Genomic DNA, 25545 nt, shown 5'->3' on the forward strand with positions numbered 1-25545 from the left:
GTGTTTTATATCGGCTAGAGAGTAGGATAAACTGAAACACATCCACGCGCGCTGGACTCATAGTGCATTTTTCGTGTCCTGTTTGGAGGGACACACGATGGAAAGTCCGTTCACTCCGTCACTGACAGCATTTTCACCTTGTTCTATCAGTACGAAATATTGACTTTTATGGAACGGGAATTTACAGCAGTAATCTACCACTAAGGTTATTTGATGACTTCATAGTATAAAACCACGGAGACCGAGAAAGATTGTTGTGTTTTTAAAGCTTCTGGCAAGAAAGTTCGCGCAGTTCTGAGCAGCTCAACTGAAAGATGCGCGCGGATTTATACTGCTATGAGGTGCGGTGTACAGAACCAGGCTTTTAAAGCTTCACTGTGTTACTGTCAGTAATTTTACCTGCTTTTTATCAGGTACTGCCCCTATTTAGTAAAGGTGGCTATCTGTTGTTCGACAACTGCTTCGACCACTAACGTTTAGCAGGTTGTTCTTTGTTTCAGTGCTCGTGTCCATCCTTAGAAATCAGAGGTGTTGCTGTTTACCGAGTTTACCGGTGCTTCACGGGCTTCTGCGATGCGAGAGTCGGATTCAAGCCGTTTGACATTTCTTTGGAAAGCCAGTCGACTGTCAAATTGCCATTGAATCAAATCGAATGAGCCGGCACCTGGATTGCTCGGTCGCAAGGTAAGACATGGACATTTCCAAATACGAGGCTGAAATGTGTCATAAATATGGTAGCTCACATTGAAACTGTCTCCTGGAATGAACAGATATTGTCAGTGTATCGTAAATACCTTGCTGAATTAGTGCTATGAGTAATACTGTAGCCTACAAATGTTTAAAATATAAGCAGAGCTCTCGGCCAGAGCGTATTAAGTTTGAATGCCTATGAAGTACATTTTTATATGATTATGCATGTGCTCTTGAGTGAAAAGTTTATGTTGGCTGTTTATCGTTACTGTACACACTGTTATATTTTGTGTTGACGAAAGGACTTGAAACCCAGTGCTCAGATGCCAGAATTAACCTTTTTGTTCCTCTGTTTACTTTCCACTGCATGACACACATAACTGATATGCAAATTTGTTTATGTACGATACTTCTGCCAGTTCCAATGTACAGCTGTGTAGTACACTACTCTGTACAGTTCACAAGGAACATCCAGATGTATTATGCAAGCAAAGCATATACACATATTCACATAGGCTACATACAAACCAATGTGCATATACATTCATGCATTGATTTTCATCTTTCGGAATTTTAGGATTATGGATTATTCAGCTCTCATTCTCTGGTAGTTAAATGGTAATGGTATACTGCTGTAGGTGCCCTGTAATTATTCACTTTTGTCAAAGGGGAAAGGTACTCTTAAAAAGCAATTGTTCTCTCTTCTTCCTGCTCTGATGTTCCCCTTCATCCACTGGGTGCATGAGTCACGAGCCAGGATGTATGACCATGAGTGAAAACAACATCAACAGATAATTATACATATGCATATTAAATAAATACTAGAGTACAAGTAGCCTCTTAGTATTACAAATCCACATTCCTTCGTTCTTCTATAGCCCTCTCTTGTGCCAGGATTGTGCAGAGGGAGATTAAAGTGCATACATGAGTAGCAAAAGTCTCCATTATCCATTTTACCCAACACATTAACACTGCTAAAGTGTGTTCAGCCTCTATCCTATTAGAATTCAGAAGGGCCGAGACTCATAAGGCTTAATTGACTAAGACACCTGAGTGCTGAGGTGATTTGATTGCACCTCAGCACAAGGAGGAAGGAAGGTGCTACAATCAATGAGGAATGAAGCATGTTGCACCTCTCACTGTTTTAAATCCCTTAAGTTAAGAGTAGAAATGCTATTAAAAACTATTAAGGATTGAAATTTGAAACTGCAATTTCTGAAATGGAAAGATTGATTCAAGTATATCATGACAAAAACTATGAAGTGGTTGTTTGTTTGTTCTAATTCACTGTCAGTCTGATTGATTGCAGTATTTGGTACCAGTATTTGGTAGTTTTATTTGTCATGCAAGAAAAAAATGAAAACATTTGCGTATTCATAATTACCGAGGAAACCTTCTGTGTTGTGACCCTCCTCATTAGTGACTTTTATAATCACATTTAACCTATTAGAGATAAAAATAGAACAGCTGAGATAAAAGGTCTGTGTTTCTGCATAATGGTCTGATATCACATGTTGACTTACTGCTGTGAATCTGTGTGGGCTGACTGGATTCTAATAGGGTTATTTAACCACGGTCATCTCAGTTTTACTTGTTCTTGGAATGTAAACAGCCTTTTTCTATGTATATCAAAGTGTTTATTTCTGCCTGTACTATTGGATGCTATTCAGACTCTTCTCATCTGACCTTGACAAAGGATATTTGCACACTTAACAAGTGTTTCTAGGAGATGCAAATGTATAACTGCACACACACACACACCACAGTCATGATAAATAGCTAAATAGTGGTTGCCATGATCACCATTTTAAAAAGATGTTTGCTATTTGAATGTTTCCGGGAAGGAATTTAATATTTAATCTTTTCAACTTCCTGCGATAAGGCTCCATACAAAACATATTCATGAAGCTAACAAAGAAAGTAGAAGAGAAATGTTTATTGTGAATCTTAATGGGCCTTTAAAATGCTTTAAAAGGACTCTCTGACTCAATTCTGTACAAGACAGTTATTTGTCATTTAGAAGACACTTTTTATCCTAAGCTGAATTGCTTTAGTCTGAATGATGAAATGAATCACGACCAATTCTACTTTTCAAATGTTTCAACAGAGCAAATGTGACAAGCTATAGCTTCCTATATACTTTAGCTTGCTCAATTGAAACTAGACATAACTATAACATTATCTATACAGCAACAATGTCATGTGAAATTATGTAAATATGCATAAAATTAAAATGCTAGATGCCCTCTACAGTACCTTTCAATAAAACCCGGTTATCTGAAAAGTGTATTAAATTTAATTTATTGTCAATTGATCATTTTAAATCATTTACATTTTACAATAATATTGGATCATTTAAAAATTAAATAACATTTACAAATATACAATTGAGTATAAATAAAAGCTGTAGCTGTCATTTTATCTATCTCATTTCTTTTCGACGTTATACAACTTAATTGCTTCAGACTTACATAACAAGCCACAGAGTCCATGCACACACTGTTCATTCTCTTCCACCAGTATATTTAACCACAAATAGACCTTGTTTTATTTAGGCAGGACAAGAAATGATAGCTAGCATGGGAGAGGAAGCAAGTGAATGTGAGTAATGGATTTGCAGCAGCCACTTTGTTGAAGATGCAGGTCGAAACTGTCCAGGAATCAATGTAGCGAGAGAGAGAGAGAGAGAGAGAGAGAGAGAGAGAGAGAGATTGACATTCAAATAGGGAAAGCTCCTAGAATAACTAATCATCAATCTATTCCCTAATTCATAATTTGATCTCTAGAGACTAGATTTAGAGTCTATTTCTAGCGTCCTCTTTTCATTAGTTAGCTCTGATGGTGTAGTATTATTGCACTGGGAGACTGTGCTCAGTAGATGCTGACTTTGTTGAAATGAGTATTGAGAATTGGGGGATCTCAAACAATCTGGGTGAAGCATGAAGTCAGCATTCCTTGACGCATGATCAAACATTTGACAATCCGCAGAGGCATTGGCACAATCAAATCAAAATCTCTGAAATAATCTGCTTTCTAGCTCATTGTGTTGCTATTTTAATCACAGATTAATGGGGAGATGGTAAGAGAGGGCACGCCAACCACTGCAGCCATGTGCCGTTTTCTCCATCACAAGAGAGTTATGACAGGATTTACATCCGAGTACAACTGATGGTGTTCAGTTCAAGAGCATCATAAACCTGCGAGACTATTTAACTTCACATCAGTCACACATTAAAGATACTGATACATATTAGTCTAAGGGTTAAGACAGCACATCTACAGCCCACCCACTGACCGTCTGATATACACTGCACACAAAACTGGAAAGCAGTTTCTCAATCTGGCAAGAACTTATGTGATTGGCTGACTTTACACCGCTAAGGGCACACAAGTTTTTTTTTTTTAATCAGACCACCAGGAAGTCATGTTTGCAAAGCCAGACTAATGCGATGTGGAAAAACTAATCAAATGTTTAGTGACAAACTCTTTGAAAGATACACACTCTTTCTAGATTTCTGCATGCAGAAATATTTCTGTAAAAAAAAAAAAAAAAAAAAAAAAAAAAAAAAAATATATATATATATATATATATATATATATGATTAGTTGATGATTAATTAATTGTAATTGCTAAAAATTTATTGATTCATCAGTCCATTTCAGCTCAATTGCGTTTTGTAATCATGTGAGCAGATGGTAGAAACACTGTCTCAACATGAATACAGTCATAGGAAGGCACCACAGCTGACACTCTGCATGTCATGACAAAACCTGCACTAAAGTAAAAGACAAAAAAAAAGTACATTGCTGTAGCTCAGACAGAATGGCACTATGGGAATGCATGGTAAATTGTTTTATATATTCAATGCAGTGGAAGTCATTTTAGATCAAATCTTCTGCCATATGCTTAAATGTAAATGATTGATAATAGACTATGCACACCAACTACCTACATATTTCTCCTAAAATCTCAGTGCTACATAAGTGTCTGGTATTGAATTCTTTCATAGTGGACTTTGTTAAATTTCTAATAACTGCCATACATAATTACAGTATGTTATATATATATATATATATATATATATATATATATATATATATATATATATATATATATATTATTAACTATACTACACATAACATTGTATTGACAGTTAAATATAAAGGATTATGAAAATTGACAATGCTAGTTTTCTGAGACATGTCTGTGAAATAATCTGTTTATTACTACACAAAGATTTCTCATTTCACTGTTGCCTCAGTGTTTTCTGTCCAGTCATTCACAAGATTGACGTACCATTCTTACTTTTTCATGCTAGTCTATTATTGTAAAATAAATAATGTCAGACACAAAATATCATAACATAAAACTGACATAAAGACAAAAGTCAAAATTCTGGATAGCCAATTGCCACAGCCACTGGCCACATTTGGGTTTGCTTTTGTAACAAATATGTTTACTTTACCTTCATGGCATATGAACTCTCAGTCATGTCATGTCCATGCAGCAGGGTTATCAGTGAGTGTCATGGGGCAGCAGAATGAAGTTAATTGAAATCTGCCAGATAACCACAGTTTGAGAGGAATGGGACATAAAGGTTTTTGAATGTGCATGAAACAGCAGAAAACCATAGAGAGAAAAAACTCTCTCTTGACATGTACAGTCACTCACTACTCTTATGCAGAGCCCCACAATCTGCATTATTTATGTCACAGTCCCTAATAAGAGTCTTCACAGATCAACTGTAGCTTAAGCCACTCTTTTGTGCATCTACATCATTGTGTTAACTGCTTGGCTGCCTTCCTGCTGCCCTGCACCTCTCTATTCTGGCAGTTCGGTCTTATTAAACTTTCCTCTGCATATGCTCAATAGTGCATTTCTTCATTTCTTTTCCTCACTTCTCTCTCCTCTCACTCCTCCTACAGCTCACGTCCTATTGAACACATTAGCACCTGTCACATCAGTTCAGCTCCTTCCCTTCATTCTCCATCCGGCTGTTAAACACAAAGTCCCGGTGCTCTGTTCTTCTACAATGGAGAGCCTAAGTGAGCTTCAGAACCCTCTTCTGGATAAGAACAGCAAGCATATGGTGATGGTTGACTATGGCTATGGGGGAGACTTCCACAGCAACCAGTATCAGGAGAACATTATAAACTACTTTGTGAATGGTGGAAGTGGAGGAGGTGGTGGTGGTGGCGGTGGAGGTGGGGTTGCAGTTACGGGAGAAAACGACAAGGCTAGAGGCCAGCTACTGGATGCCACCTCTCTTCACTTGGCGGTGGAGGCCTTTTACAAGCCTAACTTCATCCTATACAAGGACGATGTGAGTGGCAAGGGCAAGGATTACAAAAACGAGTGCTGTGAGACCACCTTCATGGAGAAAAAGGACATAGCGGTAGAGACCCCCAGTACGGAGGACCCACAGGCTAAACTGCTGGATGAAAACGAGGTGAAAATCCAGACAGTGTCTTACGAGGTGGAGGAAGAGGAATACGTGGAATATGAGGTAAGGTTTCTTTGAAGATATGGAGCTGAACTTATGTTGTTCTGTACGGCTGGATTAATTCATCAGGTCCTTGACAGGTGGCCTTAAAGCATTGCAGCTCAATTCTCCCAGGGAACACCAGCTTCTAGTTATAGCCTACTTTATAATATAAGAAAGGCTTCACATTTCAAAAGCCTGTTCTTCAAAGGTTTAATTTTCTATTTGGGGTCTGAAATTGCTGTTAAACATCACTTTATGCTATTGGAACATCTGCTGGCTCTATTGGATGATGTGTGACAACTACCACTTTAATTTCTCAGCAGATAGGCAGGAGCTAATGAGAAGGGTTGGCCAATGTTCAGTGCTGCTGATGGGATGTAATGGTGCTGGATGAGGGACCGTCACCCTTAAAGCTCAGTGACAGTAATATGTATTCAGGTCATGTGCAGGATTCTGGGCCTTTTGGAGTCTCACAATGGATGTAGTTCCATGCTGAGCAGCTCCAGTGCTCGCTGTGGTTGTCTGATGATATTAAAGACATTCTCTGCATGTGGGGATCGGGACCTCTGGCCATACGGTGTGGGATATCTTCATGATAAGTGCTGTGGTTTACACTACACATTACAAAATATGGAATTTGTAATTTTTAAAATGTAAGCATATAATGTGAACCGAACCAAATTGAACAATAAAAGTAATAATAATAATAATAATAGTATATATATATTTTTTTTACATTTATAATCCATAAAATGAAAACATGATGAGTGGCATTTCTCATCACAGCTTTCCATTGATCACAGCATGTGGCATAGGATGGGAGTTTCAAATTTTCAAATTGTATTCAGAATACAACATAGATGACATATCAAATGTTTAAACTGAGAAAATGTATTATTTTAAGGGGAAAATAAGTTGATTTTAAATTACATGGCATCAACACATCTCAAAAAAGTTGAGACAAGGACATGTTTACCACTGTGTGGCATCTCCTCTTCTTTTTCTAACAGTCTGCAAATGTCTGGGGACTGAGGAGACAAGTTGCTCAAGTTCAGGAATAGGATGTTGTCCCATCCTTGTCTAATACAGTCTTCTAGTTGCTCAGCTGTCTTAGGTCTTCTTTGTCTCATCTTCCTCTTTATGATACGCCAAATGTTTTCTATGGGTGAAAGATCTGGACTGCAGGTTGGCCATTTCAGTACCCAGATCCTTCTTCTACGCAGCCATGATGTTGTAATTGATGCAGTATGTGGTCTGGCATTGTCATGTTGGAAAATGCAAGGTCTTCCCTGAAATAGACGACGTCTGGATGGGAGCATATGTTGTTCTAGAACTTGGATATACCTTTCAGGATTGATGGTGCCTTTCCAGATGTGTAAGCTGCCCGTGCCACACGCACTCATGCAACCCCATACCATCAGAGACGCAGGCTTCTGAACTGAGCGCTGATAACAACTTGGGTTGTCCTTGTCCTCTTTAGTCCGGATGACATGGCGTCCCAGTTTTCCAAAAAGAACTTCAAATTTTAATTAGTCTGACCACAGAGCAGTTTTTCCCTTTTCCACAGTCCATTTTAAATAAGCCTTGGCCCAGAGAAAACACCTGCGTTTCTGGATCATGTTTAGATATGGCTTCTTTTTTTACCTATAGAGTTTTAGCCGGCAACAGTGAATGGCAATTTTTCTCTGAGAAACTCCTTTCGGAAATTGCTCCACTATTTTTCCCCACAGCATTGGGGGAATTGGTGATCCTCTGCCCACCTTGACTTCTGAGAGACACTGCCACTCTGAGAGGCTTTTCCGGCCTCTTATTGCTACCTGTCCCAACGTTTTTGGAATGTGTAGATCCAACGAAATCCAAAATGAGCCCAAATTTGGTATGACATTTCAAAATGTCTCACTTTCAACATTTGATTTGTTATCTATATTCTATTGTGAATAAAATATAAGTTCATGAGATTTGTAAATTATTCCATTCCTTTTTTACTCACAATTTGTAATGTGTCCAAAATTGTTTGTATAAATGTAAAAATAGAATAAATGAGCATGTGCATTTAAATATCCAGCATAGACCAACACAAATAATTATTATCACAAATTTTCCTGCAAAATTATACAGATTTTCCCAAAAATCAGCACAGATGTGAAGGTGAAAAAAAACAAGTCTCCAGATTCCATCTGGGGTTATGTCAAATACAAAGTCAGTACAGTGAGCTAATGTGAGATCAGAACGATTCATCTGAATGGCTAATGATTAATAAATCAGGTTCACACAGTGTCTTTACATCTCATAATAGGATACTCATAAGCATTCTTTGAGAGACAATTCTACAGTGCAGTAGTAACATGCCTGCGACACTGAGGCTTGTGTTTCTTCATTTGTATTCTATAGCTTTAAGATCCCTCTGTTCTTCCTCTGTGGCAATGATAAAGTGAACTTGGGAGTTTGCCTCTAGAGACACCTCTGTTGTTCCATTCTTGTTCTTTATACTGAGTGTTGTGAAATATATCTTGCGTGTAACAGGAAAGTGCGAACTGTGCCTTAGTTGTCCTCACCCTTGGAAAGTGCACACACACCTGTCAGAGCTTCTCATTTGAGGGGTGGATTGACAACAGATCTTGTTTGGATGATCTCCTCTGGTGGAAAAGAGCCAATAATGGGCCTAATGTTTTAGTTTAGTAACAGGATGTTATGAAATCAGGATTTTATCTTCTTAAACCCCAGTTTAATGCTTTTAAAGCCAATTTAGTTCACCTCACCTCACACTTTATAAGCGTTACCCAGTACATAGACGTTACATTTCTGGTGAACATGAGCGTTACATGAGTGGAGTGTCTGCATGGGTCGTGATCAGCTGAATGGAACAAATATTCATAGAACAGAATATTGCGTGGTGAGTCACACCACACAGTATTTAACTTATGTGCTAAACTGGAATATCGCATTAAAAACATTTGCGAATAAAGAACCCATCGAACAAGTCAAAGAGAACAAAAACATTACTTCCTGATAAACTGGCACTACATATCTCTAAGAAAACTAGGACAAGCCACTGAATACGTATAATAATTTTCATATGTAATAAATTACTTGCTCTCCAGAGAGAGCAGACATAACACAATAAATGTGGTCATTGCTTTTAGAGGTGGATGCCTGCTGTTTGGGAACGCAGTCAACCCTCTATGGACACCTGGCAATTTAATCGCCATTAGCTAGTAAATATTTTAGTTTACACGCCAGGCTGATATATATAATAAAAATGTGTAAAATAATTTTTTAATATCTGAAAGTAAACTATTAACATCAGTCAGTCAAGCTTCATAATAATCAAGTATTATTTAATAATAGAACTTTAGCAATTAGAAGTCAACTTGATAACCACGTTTGAATGCATATTAGTAATTTTAACTGAACATTTTAACTGGACTGGTGATGGTGCTTTTTTGGTCATTCAGTGTTTCTGTAAAGAAAATTGGGAAAAAACTAACAAAAGTAAGATAGTGATACAAATTCTAATAATAAGAACTATAAAACACACCCTTTAAGGTTTACTAAGGATTAATGAGCTGCTGGATTGATGAATATTAATCAGGTTTTGTGACTTGAACTGACTCAAACTGATTTGCTGAAATCAAAACAGGGATGATAATAGGTGAGAGCCAGCCAATGAGATTGCCGTTTGCACATTAACTCCACCCACTACACTATTCTTAAAAAAAGAAGCGTACGGTCACACCGGTGTGATCAGTCTTGGCTGGTCCCTGAAGCGTATGGTCACACCGGTGTGATTAGAACTTTCAGTGCATCACGTCATCAACTGCTAAATTTAAATCCATTTTCTTTGACTGGCGTAGAGCCAAATCATATATATTTACTTGCACATATTTCAGAATCGGAATATCAGATATTTCATAATATAGTAAGCATGTTTTGGGAAAATTTTGAAAAAATGGGAAAAACGAAATAAAAGAGATCCATGTGTCATACAGATCTATTTTCAGCTGCGTTGTGTCACATGACAAGCAGGACACATTGCCATGGAAACAATAAGGCGATGCATTCTAAAATAACGGTCGTCTAAAAAAACTCACTAGGTCTCAGCTAGAATATTTTAAACTCATGTGCGAAAGGGTTAATGGTATTCTTGATAATAATTAACTTACCCTCATAGCATATTTTTAAAACACTTATAATATGTTAAAGCCTTTATTATTTCTCAACTCTATATTTGTGCAGTAAAATTTACTTTTCATTCAGAAAAATGTCATCTGGTTTAAGATGAAATTGACATGAAATTACTATGGGTGACCCCAAATGCAATAGTCAACATTTGAAGTGGATCAAAAACTGTCATCAAAGTTGTCCTAAAACCTAAAAGCGTTCTTATCTTTGGACAACTTTGATTAACTTTTTGATCCACTTCAAATGTTGACTACTGTACTCGAAGATTCAATGCTTTGATAGGAGGAGCCTGATTCGACTCCCATCGACTCCTCTCACAGTCGAATATTCGTGGGGTGTTAGGATCATGCAATATCGGCTATATGGTGGTGCTCAAATGTCTGATTTCACAAAGAACTACTGGTTTTCTCCCAATATGTTAATATACAGCCTATTAAATTAATGCAGTTAATAAGAATCTGAAAAGAAAGAATCTTCAAATAAATATTTTAATGTGCGTGAATAAATCCAACCACCCCTAAAGATTTAGGTTTCACTTTCCATAATCCGTGACTGACAGAGGAGCAATTTGACAGCAGGGATTTAAAACTTTAACCAGACTCAAACTGACACAGGCAGAGTGAAAGACTGGATCAGGTAGGGCACAGGTGTTTTAAAAACATTTCAGCCAGTTTATATATATCGTGTAGCCTATAATTCATCTTGTATAAAATTAATTTGGTTGAGTTGCTCTACAGTAAAACGCTTCATTGTAGTGTTGTCATGATACCAAAATTATTGTTTCGATACCGATACCTAGTCAAGAATTGCGATTTCGATACTTTTCCTGAAAGGGGAAAATACACTCTCAAATATCATTGCTGTGCTTTATTTTAAAACCGGGACAACATTCTAATCATATAACACACTAATAAATTAACATATGAACAGCATATATGTTAAACATTTGAACAAAATATTGGCGCTATTAGCAGCGCATGCGCAGCTCGTGAACAGCTCTGTGAACTGTTTCATCCTGTCAAAGAGTTACTCAAGATGTGACGGAGCATGTTATTTGTTGAATGTAGTGAACGAATCCGCCCTTCACTAAACGAGATCGAGAGATATTCTCATTCGTGAGAGTTGAATGAACTGATACATCTCGTTTATGAACGAAATGAATGAGTATACAGGGTCAGTGAGCCAAGCATGTAAATCTCGATCAACAATCAGCAGAAACGAAGCACAGTTATAGGTGCTGTGCAGATATGCTCGTTTTCATATTTAGCAGCATACAGGACATAACTCCACGTTTAATCCCCGATTAATGTGAATATTATATATGAACTGTCTGACCAAAAAATTAAAATGTTAATTATGCAAGAAAACCTTGTGCTTTGTTCATCTGAACAACTGATTTAAACTATTTAATGCGATTATGCACACATTTTAGTAAAGCCAAATCAGTTTAGCAAAGCCACTAATGCAGCCATCTCGCTGTATCGCTTTTTTGCTGCTTGTGTGAGGAGAAAAAACACAGATGTCCATAGGGAGGCACTGGAAGCGTGCGTTGCAGACACTGACATGAAATACGTCTCTTACAAATCTGGAACGTAGTCATTCTTTGAAGTATCAATACTAATAAATTTAGGAATCATGACGTTTTTAATTTCCGAGAATCGCGATACTTTTGAAGTATCAGTGCACCATGCAACACTACTTCATTGTAGTAGGCCTACTACGGTGATTATATCTTAAATGCACAGAGGAGCAGGACAATGCAGAATGTTAATAACTACCACCGGAACTGTCAGACATAGGGCTGTCACTTTTGTGAAAAAATTATTTTCGATTTAAGACATAAGTGTTCATTGAATCGATTGTAAAATCGGTTTTCCATTTCTAAAAAAAGACGTTTCCTTTTTCAACGTCAAATAACGGACGAACGTAAAGAGAGCACTGGAAACGCAGCAAATATATATAAAAAAATATTAAAAAAAAAGTCAGCAAATATTTCTTATTTATTGGCATGAAGTTTCTGGCAGAATAACAAAAAGCAACAGGAGTGCAACATTCTCAAAAAAATGTATATGCAGAGGGCTTCCATAACAAAAGAAAAACATCACTGCAGGCTTCAACCCGGCTGCATTTATGATTTAGGCAATTCAAAAATCTCCAAGATTATTTCAAGTAATGATTCAATCCATTTCAAACAACTGTTAAAATTTTTTTAACTTTAAATGGACTTGAGAACAGGCCATGCCAGAATTCTTTATTTTCTTTTTCTGCTCGTTTGTGAGTTTTGTTACATCTATATTTTTTAATTGTTTAATTATTTTAAAATTAATAGTGTACATATTTGGTTAAAATCGATTACCTATTTTTGGTTGATCCGATCGATTGTGCAATCGATTTTCGAACTAAAAGTGACAGCTCTAGTCAGACATAATTATAATGAGAACATATTTATAATAAAACGTGAAATTTTAGAATTTAGTTGACGTGTTTCTGCACGTTGTTGTATGAAAAATGCATCTACAATAGGAGTTCATTCAGTTTCTATCTGCGAGGTGTCCGTTGCACATTTCCCTGTGTGTTAATGTAATTATGACTGTTGAATGTCTGACTTGTATTTTGCCCTGCCCCAAAACATATGATTTGACTCGGTCGAATATCAGTATGATTCGAAAATTCAGATTCGACTATGAAAATCCTTAGTAGGGGACACCCCTAGAAATGACCTCTGTAACCAGTAGATGACAGCAGGGGACCCCTCATTTCAAGTTGCCAAAGTCTCCTGTCATTTAAAAAAATAAATAAATAAGCCCAGACAACAACACCCTAAAAGGGTAAATTATTTCGATCTCTAATTAAATTTAAAATAAAGAAATTTATTATTAATGGTATAACAATTAAATAATAATGCATTAAATTTTGAAATAATATTTTATTTAATTTAAAAACTAAATTTTTAAGTGTAGAAGCTGGTAAATATATTCAGTCAACAGACTTGTTGCTGGTGTAGTTTTGTTACTCTGAATTTAGTCTGAATAATTTAATGCACAACTCTGTTTTTGACATTGGTTCGTCAGATGTTTTGCTCCGTCTGTTGCTACAGTCATCACTGTCAATCATAGCAATGACTCATGGCATAATTTAGCGGATTAACTCGCTTAACTCGTTTGTCATTCCTGAAACTGTATATGTGAACGTTTGGTCCTAATAGACAAACAAAACATTTCTTCAAATTGTGAATGTATTATGTAGAGAACATGAGCAAAGGGTGCTTCTTTTATAGCACACTGGATTTTGACAGTTGACTGGAAATTACTGAGCTGGCTTATCTAAAACAAGGAAGTAATTATGCATGGTCAAATAAGTGTATGTTTTCAGTATGATCAGCTGTAGATGCCCTTAAGCCAGTTGTCTCATGATCTAACAGCTGGAGTGCTTTTGATGATAGGCAATCTGCAGCACTTAACTTTCCAGTCAATAATATCATTAGTTTCTTTTACCATCCATTTGATAGCATCTGCCATCGCACACCATCTGTGTTACTGTTGTGTCAAATAAATAACTCTTTCAGTTGTTAGTCATTATATTTGGGCAAAGTTTTCAGAGAATGTGCATGTCCAATTGGTCAAACTTAGTTAAATGATAGGAAAAAGAAGACTATTGCTATTTAATTTACTTGCCATAAAAATATTTTGCTATGACGATTGACTGTGAAAAAGCAGAAAAGGCTGCATTGGGTTTTCTGTATATAGCTATATAGCTACTGTCAATTTGTCTTAATTTCTCTCTTTCCGCCTGCAAACAAACTCTCACAGTTGAAATGTGGCCACACAAATATGTACTTTATGACAGAAAGAAAGGCAAATTTCATGTTCTTCAACCTCTAATCATATTCTGCAGAAGATTTGATGCACTTGCAGTTTCCAGCATGCCGAATGCTAGTCTCGAGATGAATTTCAGGGCCATCTCAAAACATCAGCTGCTTATGTGGTTTTATACTGTATAAAGCTCCTAAAATACATATGATAAAGTAGCCTTCAGGTGAAAATGTATTTGCAAAAATAATTTTGAAAAGATTATAATGCCAATATAAGTTTGTGATTACTGAACTGGGCGTCATAAACAAAAAAAAAAAAAAAATCTTTGTTATTTTTTTTTGTTGTTGTTGAAAAATTATTAAAATCTGGTTGTACTTGTGTTTCCCCAGCATCAGAGCCAAGCGTAACCATTACATTGAACAACTAATGGTTTTTCTCTTATCCCCCTTTGTAGTCTAAATGAAAAGCTTTGGCACCAGGCAATTAATTAGTCTTTAAATTATTAAGACGCACAGAACTCTGTCAACACTAACCCATTCTTAATCTCATTACTGCTACGCTGAGTTCCCAGGTGATCAAAGGCTATTTACACAGACTGAAGATAAATCAGCTTGCTGTGTATTCCACAAAAAATAATTTATCTTAACGGTTGATGGATAGGTTAGCAAGAATAAACATTGCAGAATGCATTATTGTACTAATGCATCTCAGATAAGAGGTTGCAAATATCAATTACACAAGGTTATCCCAGGCTTCTGTATCAAATCGAGCCCAAGTACCCATAAATTACTACTACAGTCTTGAACTTTATATTTTTACATTTTTCAAGCCCACATGACAGCCTGATTATTTTCTCAGTGATTAAGAATCGCATCCTGGTTCTTGAACACAGGTCATGCCATATGTAAGTGTGGTGGGTTCTATAAATCAGCCCGGCCTTATTAACCACTCATTAAGTTTTTTTTTTTTACTTGTCTGGTGTGAGCTAGTCGTTAATCAACCCCCCGTATTATATCCTCATGACCTGCTTCTGAAATGTTGCCAGCACCTGGCATGACACAACTTAACTACTCTGTGCCCTGCCCATGAGCCAACTGCTTATAATCTATGAGCAGCCCCATTAAAAATGTTTGCAGCTGTTTTTTTAGCGATGCTATGACACCTACGGGGATAATGACCCCCCCCCCCCCCCCATGACATCGCTGATGCAGTTACCTGCCCCTTTGTTGGTATATAATTGCCTCGGAGAGCTTTTCACCGGACAGCTCTTTTATTCCAGGATCCACCCCACCCCCAAGCTTTCCATCAGTTGTTGTTTAGATCGCCTCATTCACTTTCCATCCTCAACATCAATTTCCATTTGTGCAGCTCTCTCTACAGACTGCTTGAAATCAGACAGATGTGAAGGGAGACTGCGGCAAAAGAAGAATTCATAAATCTTTGTGTTTGTGCAGTTCTGAATACGACTGCACAAGTTGCATTTTGCTTTATGAAAGGGCAAAGACCAGGCCTGAACTAATTTCAATTTAGTCTCATGGGCGAAAAGTCTGGTCCTCATTGCACCTTATTCTGACCAAGAACCATCTGCTTGGACAGAAGGAGTGTGCCTGAATTCAGAAAACAAAACAGAATACAAAGTTTTGTTCATGCGTATTTGTTCATGCATATTAAACAAAAAATCTGATGCTATTAGCCTTGCAAACTTTGGCAAATACTGCAGTTCTTTATCAAATGTGCTCATTATATAAACCCGTTACCTTCTGAACTTGTTAAAAAAAAAAATTGTGCTTAGCACTCCAACATAACAGCCACAAAAAAAAAAAAGAGATAAGAGACTAAATTGCCAAATTAAAAAAAAAAAAAAAAAAAAAAAAAACAGGTGTTGCTGAAGCTGTGAGACCGTAAAAATAATAGTAATTGGTATAACGCATTTAGAGGTTTTCTAGTGCAATTTAATAAAAAAATATTTTAGAAACACTCTACTGATCAAATGTTTGGGGGCAGTAAGATTTTATTTAGAAAGAAATCAATACCTTTCAGCAAGGATGCATTAAATTTATCAAAAAAAGTTACAGTAAAGATATTTCACAAATGCTGTGTTGAAGTGAAAACGGGAGTAAGGGCTGTAGGAAAAGTCAGCTTTGTCATCACAGAAATAAATTACATTTTAAATATATAAAATAGAAACAGCTATTTAAAAAATATAATAATATTTCAAAATATTATTGTTTTACTGGTTGTTGTTGTTTTAATAAATTAATGTTCCTCTGGTGAGCAAAAGAGACTTACAATTTTTTTTTTTTTTTTTTTTTTTTACAAAATCTAATGAGGCCCAAACTTTTTAATGGTAGTGTATAAATATATAAAATAAAAAAATCCTTTCCTGCACCGTTAGCGTTTAGACTTCAACGAACACCCAGCCAATCAGAAATCATGCCATTTGATTATAATTTCAGTTTAACATGAAACAATTTTACTCCTATTACGCTGCCATGAAAACGTGTTGGACAGAGTAACTGGAATTTGGATAAATTTGATTAAGCAGCTAATTACAAATGTATATCGATTCAATTTCCTCTGTTCAAAAGGAGAGCACTCATCCAGAGCCCTTACACATGACACACACATAATAAGTTTGAAAATGTTGACATCGATCACCTTGAAAATGAGATGAAGTTCTATTAGCAGAGCAATGGATCGCAGAAAGGGGGAGAAGGACAGGGTTAATCGTGCTCATGCTGGGGGAGGCATTTTGGTTACATAAATTACATGCTTTCTTTCCTGTGCCTCATGCCACCCTGAAAGGATAAAACCATCCATTAATCTGTCATTACCTGTCAGGAAACTGGCAGGCAGTGACAACATCTGCCATCACCCCCCGCCCACCCTCTTTTAGGAGAGGCACCTGAGAGGAAGAAGGTGGGCTTATCGGGGGCCAAGCTGTGGGACTCTGGCTCTGGGGCTTAACTATTTGACACTGCTGGCAGATTACTCACATTCAGCTTAGATCAGTAATAACATAATGCACAAATTTCATGCCTTTCAGCCAAACGCAGAGATGATGAGATTGTTTTTGACTTATCTGTTTTTATTCCATTTTTTGGATAGTTCAATGCATTAGGCATTTGAATCAATGCAGGGTTCTAAAAGGAAAAAAAAAAGTAAATTTTCTTAAAAAAATGTCAGGCACCGGCGGTTTGAATTTAAGCTTCAATTTTAGCTAATTTTACAATGATTACAAAATTTGTCTAATTTTTAAAAAAGGTTGGTATTTAATGACAAATTTGCATTATTAAATAAACTATTAATTATAAGCTTTTTTTCCCTTGTTGTGCCTGAAATGGAGGAATTTTGGTCAACATTGATAATTAAACAATATTTAGTAAAATGTGCTTTTGTGCTGAAACCTTGGCTGGTTTAGGCCAGTCATGGCCTAAATAAATAATGATGACAATAAATGTGCATACTATCATTCCTAAATTCTGTGACATTAGTCATTTCCAATACTATTTAGAGCAGATAGGCTGGATAGTAAGCACATTGGGATGCAGGGAAAGTGTCCATCTGAATGGGCCGATTAAATACTGGCTCTCTTGATTCGTTCAAAAACTGGTTCATTTAAGGAATGAAACACAGTATTACAATGCACTGTTGTATTAAATTGATAGCACATTTGTGCTCGCGCATACAGTATAGGCCTACTGATATTCAGAAAAGCATGTTGCTTGTGCAATGAATATAAAAACATAAAAACTTGTTCATGGGCATTTTTTCTTTAATTGCTTGAATTATAAGGTTGTTTTACTTGTATTCTAATAGGCTTCATCGCACAGTGAATTCTTTTGGACTCTCAAGACAAATCTTTTGTTTTGGGTTTTACAAGGTTGATGGCTCGATCACATCAGCTCTCCTATCATCTCTCAATCCCTCACAGTTACACATACAGCACAATAACATTCAAAATGTTATTCAAAAATCATACATTTTCTGCTGTCTTCTTTTTAAAGAAATTCAAAAGTTGCGCTTGAATCATTTTGGGTGAAAAATGATGAAAACTTGCTTCTGCTTGTGCGCAGCTTGTTACGGAACCGAGTTCTGATTGGCCAGTCGCCGTTATTCGTGAATAATCTTAAGTAGATAATTTTAACATTTAATTTGCATGATAAGTTTAACATGATACACATTATTAATAAAAAAGGAGATGGTAAGGGGGGATGGTGGTTTTACTAAGAGGATACTTTTTTACCATTTTTTTACAACCAGGGGATGCATTTCATTCGTGAGCTCACACACATTGTTTCAGTTTCAAGAAACTGCTTTTCCACAGCACACAGCAGACCGAATGACAACTGCCCAATGAAATATTTATATTCTCTTATGTAATGTCAAAGTGTTCGGCTATAAGCAATGATAAAAAGTGTAGGTTTGACAACTTGTTATATAGGCAGGCAAGACAAGTTTATTTATATAGCACAATTACACATTTTTTTTTCATTTACACATTTACACATACAGCACAAAAGAAAGTAAAATAATCATGAAAAAAAATCACATAAGTAAAACAAGCAATTAAAAAACTTAAAAGTGATTTTACATAAAATACAGTTAATACATAAAATACAGTCCAATCAGTTCAGACATTCAATAAATGCACAGCTAAACAGATTAATTTTGAGTCTAGATTTACAGTGGCTAATGTAAACTCTTCTGGAAGTGTATTCAAACTGCGGGCGGCATAATAACTAAAAGTGGCCTCCCCTTGTTTTGTGTGAACCCTTGGTATTTCTAATTGACTCGATCCTAGTGATCTGAGTGGTCTGTTAGGTTTATATTCAGTGAGCATATCTGCAATGTATTTCGGTCCTGGGTCATTGAGTGATTTATAAACGATTAAAAGAACTTTAAAATCAATACTAAATGTAACTGGAAGCCAGTGTAAGGACCTGAGGACTGGTGTGATATGCTCAGATTTTCTGGTTCTAGTCAGAATTCTCGCAGCAGCTTTCTGGATGAGCTGCAGCTGTCTAATGGTCTTTTTGGGAAGGCCGGTGAGGAGACCATTACAATAGTCCACCCAGCTGGTAATAAAGGCATGAACAAGTTTCTCCAAGTCTTGACTGGAAACAAAACATCTAATTCTTGCAATGTTTTTTAGATGACAGTATGTGAATTTAGTTCTGGGACATCGAACTGTTAATTTCATCAGTACATTGGTAGAGGGAGTCATTGGGGCTGTATTCATTTGGCGATAAGGATATGCTTTTTTGGAACAAATACAAGCTAAACAAGAGGGGTGCAAGAATTGACCCTTGTGGGACTCTGCATGTCTCCACATACTCCGTATGATAATTAATACATTGACCCACGCATCACTGCTAGACTGAACTGTGTGAGTGTGTGTGTGTCATTGAAACGCAAATTTAGCTGCAGCCAAGTGACTTTGTGCGACCCACCTTGTTTCATTCTATGACCCACAAGTGGGTCGCGACCCACAGTTTGACAACCCCTGTTCTAGACCAGCAGAAAACATGACAATATCCAAGTGCACAAGCCACTTAACTCCCTCCTTATGGAGAAATCCAATCTAACATCTCATGTTAGTTTATAGAGAAATAGGCCTATTATTTTTAGATAAAACACCAGAGACATTGCAGCATATTGCTGTGAATCAGTACAGAAATATTTTCCTAACAGCTTTCCTCTCTGCACACTCTTCACAAGGCTGCGATATTTTTAGTTACTCAAGTGAATCACTAGTATCAAAGGAGAGAACTGACAAACAATGAAAAATTCACAAAATGTTGTGGAAATGCTACAGAGATTCAATACAAACTCTGTGAACAACATCTTAACATTGATTATCACAGAACAACATCTTAACATTGATTATCACAGAAAATAATTTTGACATTTGAAAAAAAATGTATGAAAACTGGGCCGGCAAACTACTTCGTGGTTTCAGTTGTGTTCACAATGTAAAACAATCTATATACTTTTTACATGAATTGTATATTTTATTTTTCATAATTTTAAGTACACTAGCACTCAAAACGATCCTGTAATTATCCAGACTACAAATACAACACTTGTGAACAAATCAAAGTATGCTTACTGAATCTTCTTTCTCTTTATAGACGGATTGCTCCAGCGACAGTGAGAGTGAGGACAACTTCATTGTCATCCCTCCTCGTGATCACCTGGGCCTCGCTATCTTCTCTATGCTCTGTTGCTTCTGGCCTCTGGGCATTGCTGCTTTCTACTTTTCTCAGGGGGTAAGTACAGAGCCCCCAGACCAAATCCACAGTCTAACCATTAAGCCTGCTAAGAACCTGCACTAACAAGAATCAGACAAGTTTAATTCTTCAGCATTTTTTCATCTGTGCCCTGCAAACAAGCTTGCAGTCTCACAAGAGAAAATAATTTGTGATCTCATTCAGCTGCTTAATAATACAGAACAGGTGCCTCATTAGAATACCCATCATACAAGCAAACAGCTCTACTTGTGTGACTGCAAAATTATCATGCACTTCTCTAATATACATAGAATAAACAAGAATGCACTGATCACATGGGTGTGACAAGCATGGGCCCTCTGATGCATGTTTTCAGCTCCATTTTCACATTTGGAGCAGAAGGCATCTATTTTTCTACTTCAGAATGAGTCTTTTTATTCTTATCTATAGTTTACTGTGGCAGACACGGCCAGAGTGAATTATTTTGTCAGGAGCTAAGTGAATTCTCCCAGAGTAATTATGATGACGGTGGTGTTGTTCAGTGAAGGTTCCCCAGAATGCAACTTGTGTGTGTGAGAAGGATGGAAATGAGATCTGGTGGAAATGTGAATGTTTTTTCACCTTCTTCTGGCCTGGAATATTCCTCCGAGAACATACTGAACGGATTTTCTCACCTTCCCCGCAGCATAGGGTTTAACTCCTCCTCCTCCTCAGCATCCTACACTCCTACAGACTGAGAAAATGGCTTTGTCTTAATTTTATAACAAACCAAATGGTATATTTACTAGGGTTGTCGAAATAATAATTTATTTGATGCATCGCGATGCAGACAAGGACAATATGGTATTGGTTCAGCAATAGACTATAACCAATTATAACATACTGATGCTTTTATGATGTCACTTGTCACTGCACGGAATGATCAGTAGAGGTCGACCGATAGGGGATTTTGCAGATATCGATAGCTAGGTTGGCCCACACTGGCCGATACCGATTAATTAACTGATAGTTTTTAAAATGGATACTGAAGAAAAACTAAAATAGTGCTTTATAAAAAATAAAATAAAAAAAACAGTACTGAATCATACTAGTAAAAATAATAGACATTTATCAGACGCTTTTATCCAAAGCGACTGACAGTGCATTCAGTCTATATATATTTTTTTTCATCAGTTTGTGTTCCCTGGGAATTGAACCTACAACCTTTTGCGCTGCTAACACAATGCTCTATAATAATAACTGAGCCTAGGAGAACTCACTGGTATCACACACACATGCTGGACGCGTTGAGTTCAACTCAAGTAGTGGTCTAAAACAGTTTATTTAATCACCAAATGGACACAAGTTTACTTCAAGAATGAACAATGAGGCATAGATAAGTTTGAAGTTCAGTGTTTAAAAAATGGAGCAAATTCAAAATAGAGTTCTATATTATAGCTCTATAAATGAAGCATACAGACTTTTTAGAGCCACAGAAATACAAACGTTTCAATGAAAATGCTCAATATACAATTCATTATGTACATTACCAATGATTTGGGGTGAATACAACATAATTTAATGGAAACCTATGTGAATGGTGCTTTGTGGCACAGCAGGATTTTCTGTTTGCTGCATTTAAATCCGGTTTTGAAGTTGCTCACTTTGTTCAGTGTGCAGCATCATATGTCTAAACAAATAGCATATGCTGTCAGTGATTTCAACCACTAGAGGCCGCTTTCATATATTGTATATTGTATAATTAAAACAGACCCTTCTCAGCCACTCCAGGAACAGACGCAAACCAGAAAACTATTTTTTCCGTTAAACCGAATGTTCCAGCAATCAACTACTGGTGCCGATTAATCGACAAAACCGATACATCGGTTGACCTTTAATGATCAGTGTATGACATCAAGTACAGTGAGAGTGATAAAAGAGCAGACGGATCCTTATGATTTTTGGGTCAGTGTCATAATTTAATACACTCATCCTATGCAGCGCTGCTTCAAATTGCACACCTAATGGCAGAGGGAGGCTCGACACGAGTAATTAAAAATGCTCCAATTACTTTAAAACCAGACATCTGGCCACATTTCGTGCTTTTATGAAGAACCTGAGCATGAAATAGAGAAGACACACGCTGTGTGTAAATCATGTCACGCACAATGAAATATGCAGCGGGTAGGAATGGGCAAATGAATCCTTGTGAAGCACTGAGTCTTTCCTCTGACTGTTTCAGGAAACGATTCAAAGCTTCGAGTGTCTCAAAAACAGAGCCATCTGGTGGTTCATAAAAAATATATCAGCCAAAAGCCTTTGAAAGACGCTCTGTAGAATAAGACATCTACCACATATTCCACACATCGATTAAAGTTTGTGTTTGTTGAATTTTTGCCTCTGATAAAATCATAAAATCAAACTGTGCAATTCAATACCAGTACAAATATCAATATGATGTAATAGAAGAATAATGTACACGTATGAATTGCAAATGACAAATATTTATTTTTTCTGAAATAATTTGTATTCTTCATATATCTGACTGCTTGAATTTATTGACAAAATTGTAGAAATGTGAAGTAAAATTGAAAATTCAGGATTCAGTGCATCGTCAATGTATTGTGATATGAAATTGAACTGAACAGATGACATGATAATCATAACTGAAACTTGAGACTAGTGGTTCACACCTCTAATATTATCACAGACTTTAACCATTGACAGACATTAAAAACAAGACCAGCTGACAGATTAAAAGTGCCAGTTCTCTCTCTTCTACAAAAGTGCAACTAAAGATGAACAAAGACATTTAAGATTTTTTTTCATGTCATGTAAGCATGACTTTAATATAACTTTACATTTTTGAAAAGTGAACTGAAGACATTTGAATGCTTAAGGGTGCACTAACAACATGCTTAATGAATGTGTCCAGAATTTTGTTATTTTCTTTTCTAGATACATTCAGCACATCAGAAATGTGGCAATTCACATTGCTTCCTAAAAGGCAGCATTCATTTTCAAAAAGGTTCATAAACATTCAAAAAGGTAATTTTCTTTGTGACACTGCCCCTTCAAAAAAAAGTTTCATATATTTTTTAAATGTTGTAAAAGCCTTTCATGTTTGTCTTGGTGCTGTGCGTAAGAACATGTCTGATATTCCATTCAATCCTCATCAAGGAAGCACTATATAGGTCAATGCAATTTACCCTTGAATGGAAAACAGGTCAATGTATCCTTTGATCTGGCTTCACTCTCACCACTCCCTTTTTTTTGTTCCAGACCAGCAAAGCCGTGACCAAGGGAGACTTCCCATTGGCTAGCATCGCATCTAGACGAGCCTTGTTCCTAGCCGCTCTCTCCATCACCATTGGGACGGGGGTCTACGTGGGCGTGGTGGTGGCCCTCATCGCATATCTGTCCAAACCAGGCCACATTTAGCACAGCCAGGAGAGGGCTACAGGACTCCATGATACTAAACAACCCGCACTGAACATGTTTTTCTAAATGTCTCATATCTTATCCCTTCCCGTGGACTGGCTGTCCCCCCAAATCAGAGAAAGGGATGAACCAAAAGAATAAAATATAAATGTAAGCTTCACCTTGTCACACCACACTGCATAAAACTTAACTTAGTCTAAGAGCAGTTCAGGTGAAGAATATAAACTACCGAAACTAGCAATCCAATTAACCAAACCCAAGGGAATCTATTCCAGAGGACAAAGGATCAAAAGGGACAAGTGCCCTTGGATTTGTTTTTCCCTTTCCAACTGTATTTCGTTCCAAAACCTGAAAGAGAATTGAAGCCGTTCTCAGTTTCTCTCACATTACTTACTAACTCCGTTTAAACCCTGTATATGTGTGTGGCGCAATTAAACCAGCACTGCTGAATATACCAACTGCATTTTATGAGCTCCATTAAAAAGGAAAGAATATTGTCCAAAATAAAACTGCTTTCTATGTCGTAAGTGAATGTGGAGTTCAAGCACAAACTTAAATGCTTCTGATCATGTCACAGAACTACAGGACAAGAAATAACTATCAAAGACAACTTGGTCCACCTCTGTGAATTGAAACTCATCTGTGACATTCAACGTCACTTATACACAACCTGTATTTCATTCCCACTTGTTAAGGGCTCTATGCTTTGTATGTAAATCCTGTCTTTTGTTTTGTCCAAAGTCCAAATCTTCATTTTGACCCAAGATAAGTAAACATGAATGAAGAACAACAAGTGTTTATTATATATTGGTATGGATTTGCTCGACTTTAACAGATTCACCTTTACTCCCAGATGTCTGAACTGAATATAAATGAAATTACTTTACACATGGATGTTATCAATATGTTTCCTTTCACCACCCAAATACACCACTTAATGTCCCTTATGATTAAAAAAAAAATCTTCAGAGTTGGCAAAATTCAAGACAGATGGTCAGAAATGTACGATATACTATCCTCAAGTCCTAAGATGGATGTTTGAACAAAAAGGCAGGTTTAGTTTTCAGGTGAAAGGCACTCAGATTGAATCTATTAATAATGTATTGGATGTCTCTGAGCCCACAGGCGTGGGAACGAAGGCACAGGGGATGTTGAGCTAAAGGTCGACTAGTCTATTTCAACAACAATGGAGACTGAATCTGTTGTAGTAATCCACATAAGAACTTCAAAACTATGGGTTCTTCGGTGGCTAGGTAGTGATTCGGGGCTGGACTTGAATTCCTGTGGTACAGACCTCATTTGGAAGCTGCTAGAAAGAAACTGGCAACATTTTGAAGTTAGCCAATTGTATGTAACCTCCAAATTGCTTCTAATGTTTATTTGAAATACCCAATACTATTGAATACCCAGATTCTACACAAGTTTGCATATTTACAGTGAGGTATTTTTTTTTTTTTTTTTTTACAAAATTCAAGTATCCTCTTAAAGTAGGGGTCACCAAAATCTGTCCTGGGTGGCCGGTGTTCTACATAGTTTAGCCCAAACCCAAACCCTAATCAAGCACACATGAACCAGCTAATCAAGGTCTTACTAGGTATAGTAGAGAGTTACAGGCAGTTGGAGCTGAACTCTGCAGGACACTGGCCCTCCAGGACCGAGATTGGTGATCCCTATCTTAAAGTTAGGCTAAACTCCAACCTCAAAGTCTCTCATTTTATTCTT

At 36.8% G+C, this 25545-nt stretch overlaps 1 protein-coding gene across 3 annotated transcripts; it reads left to right on the forward strand.

Moving 5' to 3' along the window:
- Window positions 1-25284, forward strand: LOC127938146 (synapse differentiation-inducing gene protein 1-like). 3 transcript variants are annotated; one of them, XM_052534574.1, is made up of 5 exons: window positions 1-413; window positions 501-684; window positions 5617-6197; window positions 20305-20442; window positions 23665-25284. In XM_052534574.1, the coding sequence occupies exons 3-5, from the start codon at window positions 5724-5726 to the stop codon at window positions 23821-23823; spliced, it is 771 nt and encodes a 256-aa protein (XP_052390534.1). In that variant the 5' UTR covers window positions 1-413; window positions 501-684; window positions 5617-5723; the 3' UTR covers window positions 23824-25284. The 3 variants fall into 3 exon arrangements, with proteins under 3 accessions (XP_052390534.1, XP_052390531.1, XP_052390533.1); XM_052534571.1 differs by having other exon boundaries at window positions 1-341; XM_052534573.1 differs by having other exon boundaries at window positions 1-684.
- The last annotated feature ends 261 nt before the right edge of the window (window positions 25285-25545 follow it).

The sequence above is a fragment of the Carassius gibelio genome, chromosome A20 (genome assembly GCF_023724105.1).
Source record: "Carassius gibelio isolate Cgi1373 ecotype wild population from Czech Republic chromosome A20, carGib1.2-hapl.c, whole genome shotgun sequence".
NCBI classification, from domain to species: domain Eukaryota; kingdom Metazoa; phylum Chordata; class Actinopteri; order Cypriniformes; family Cyprinidae; genus Carassius; species Carassius gibelio.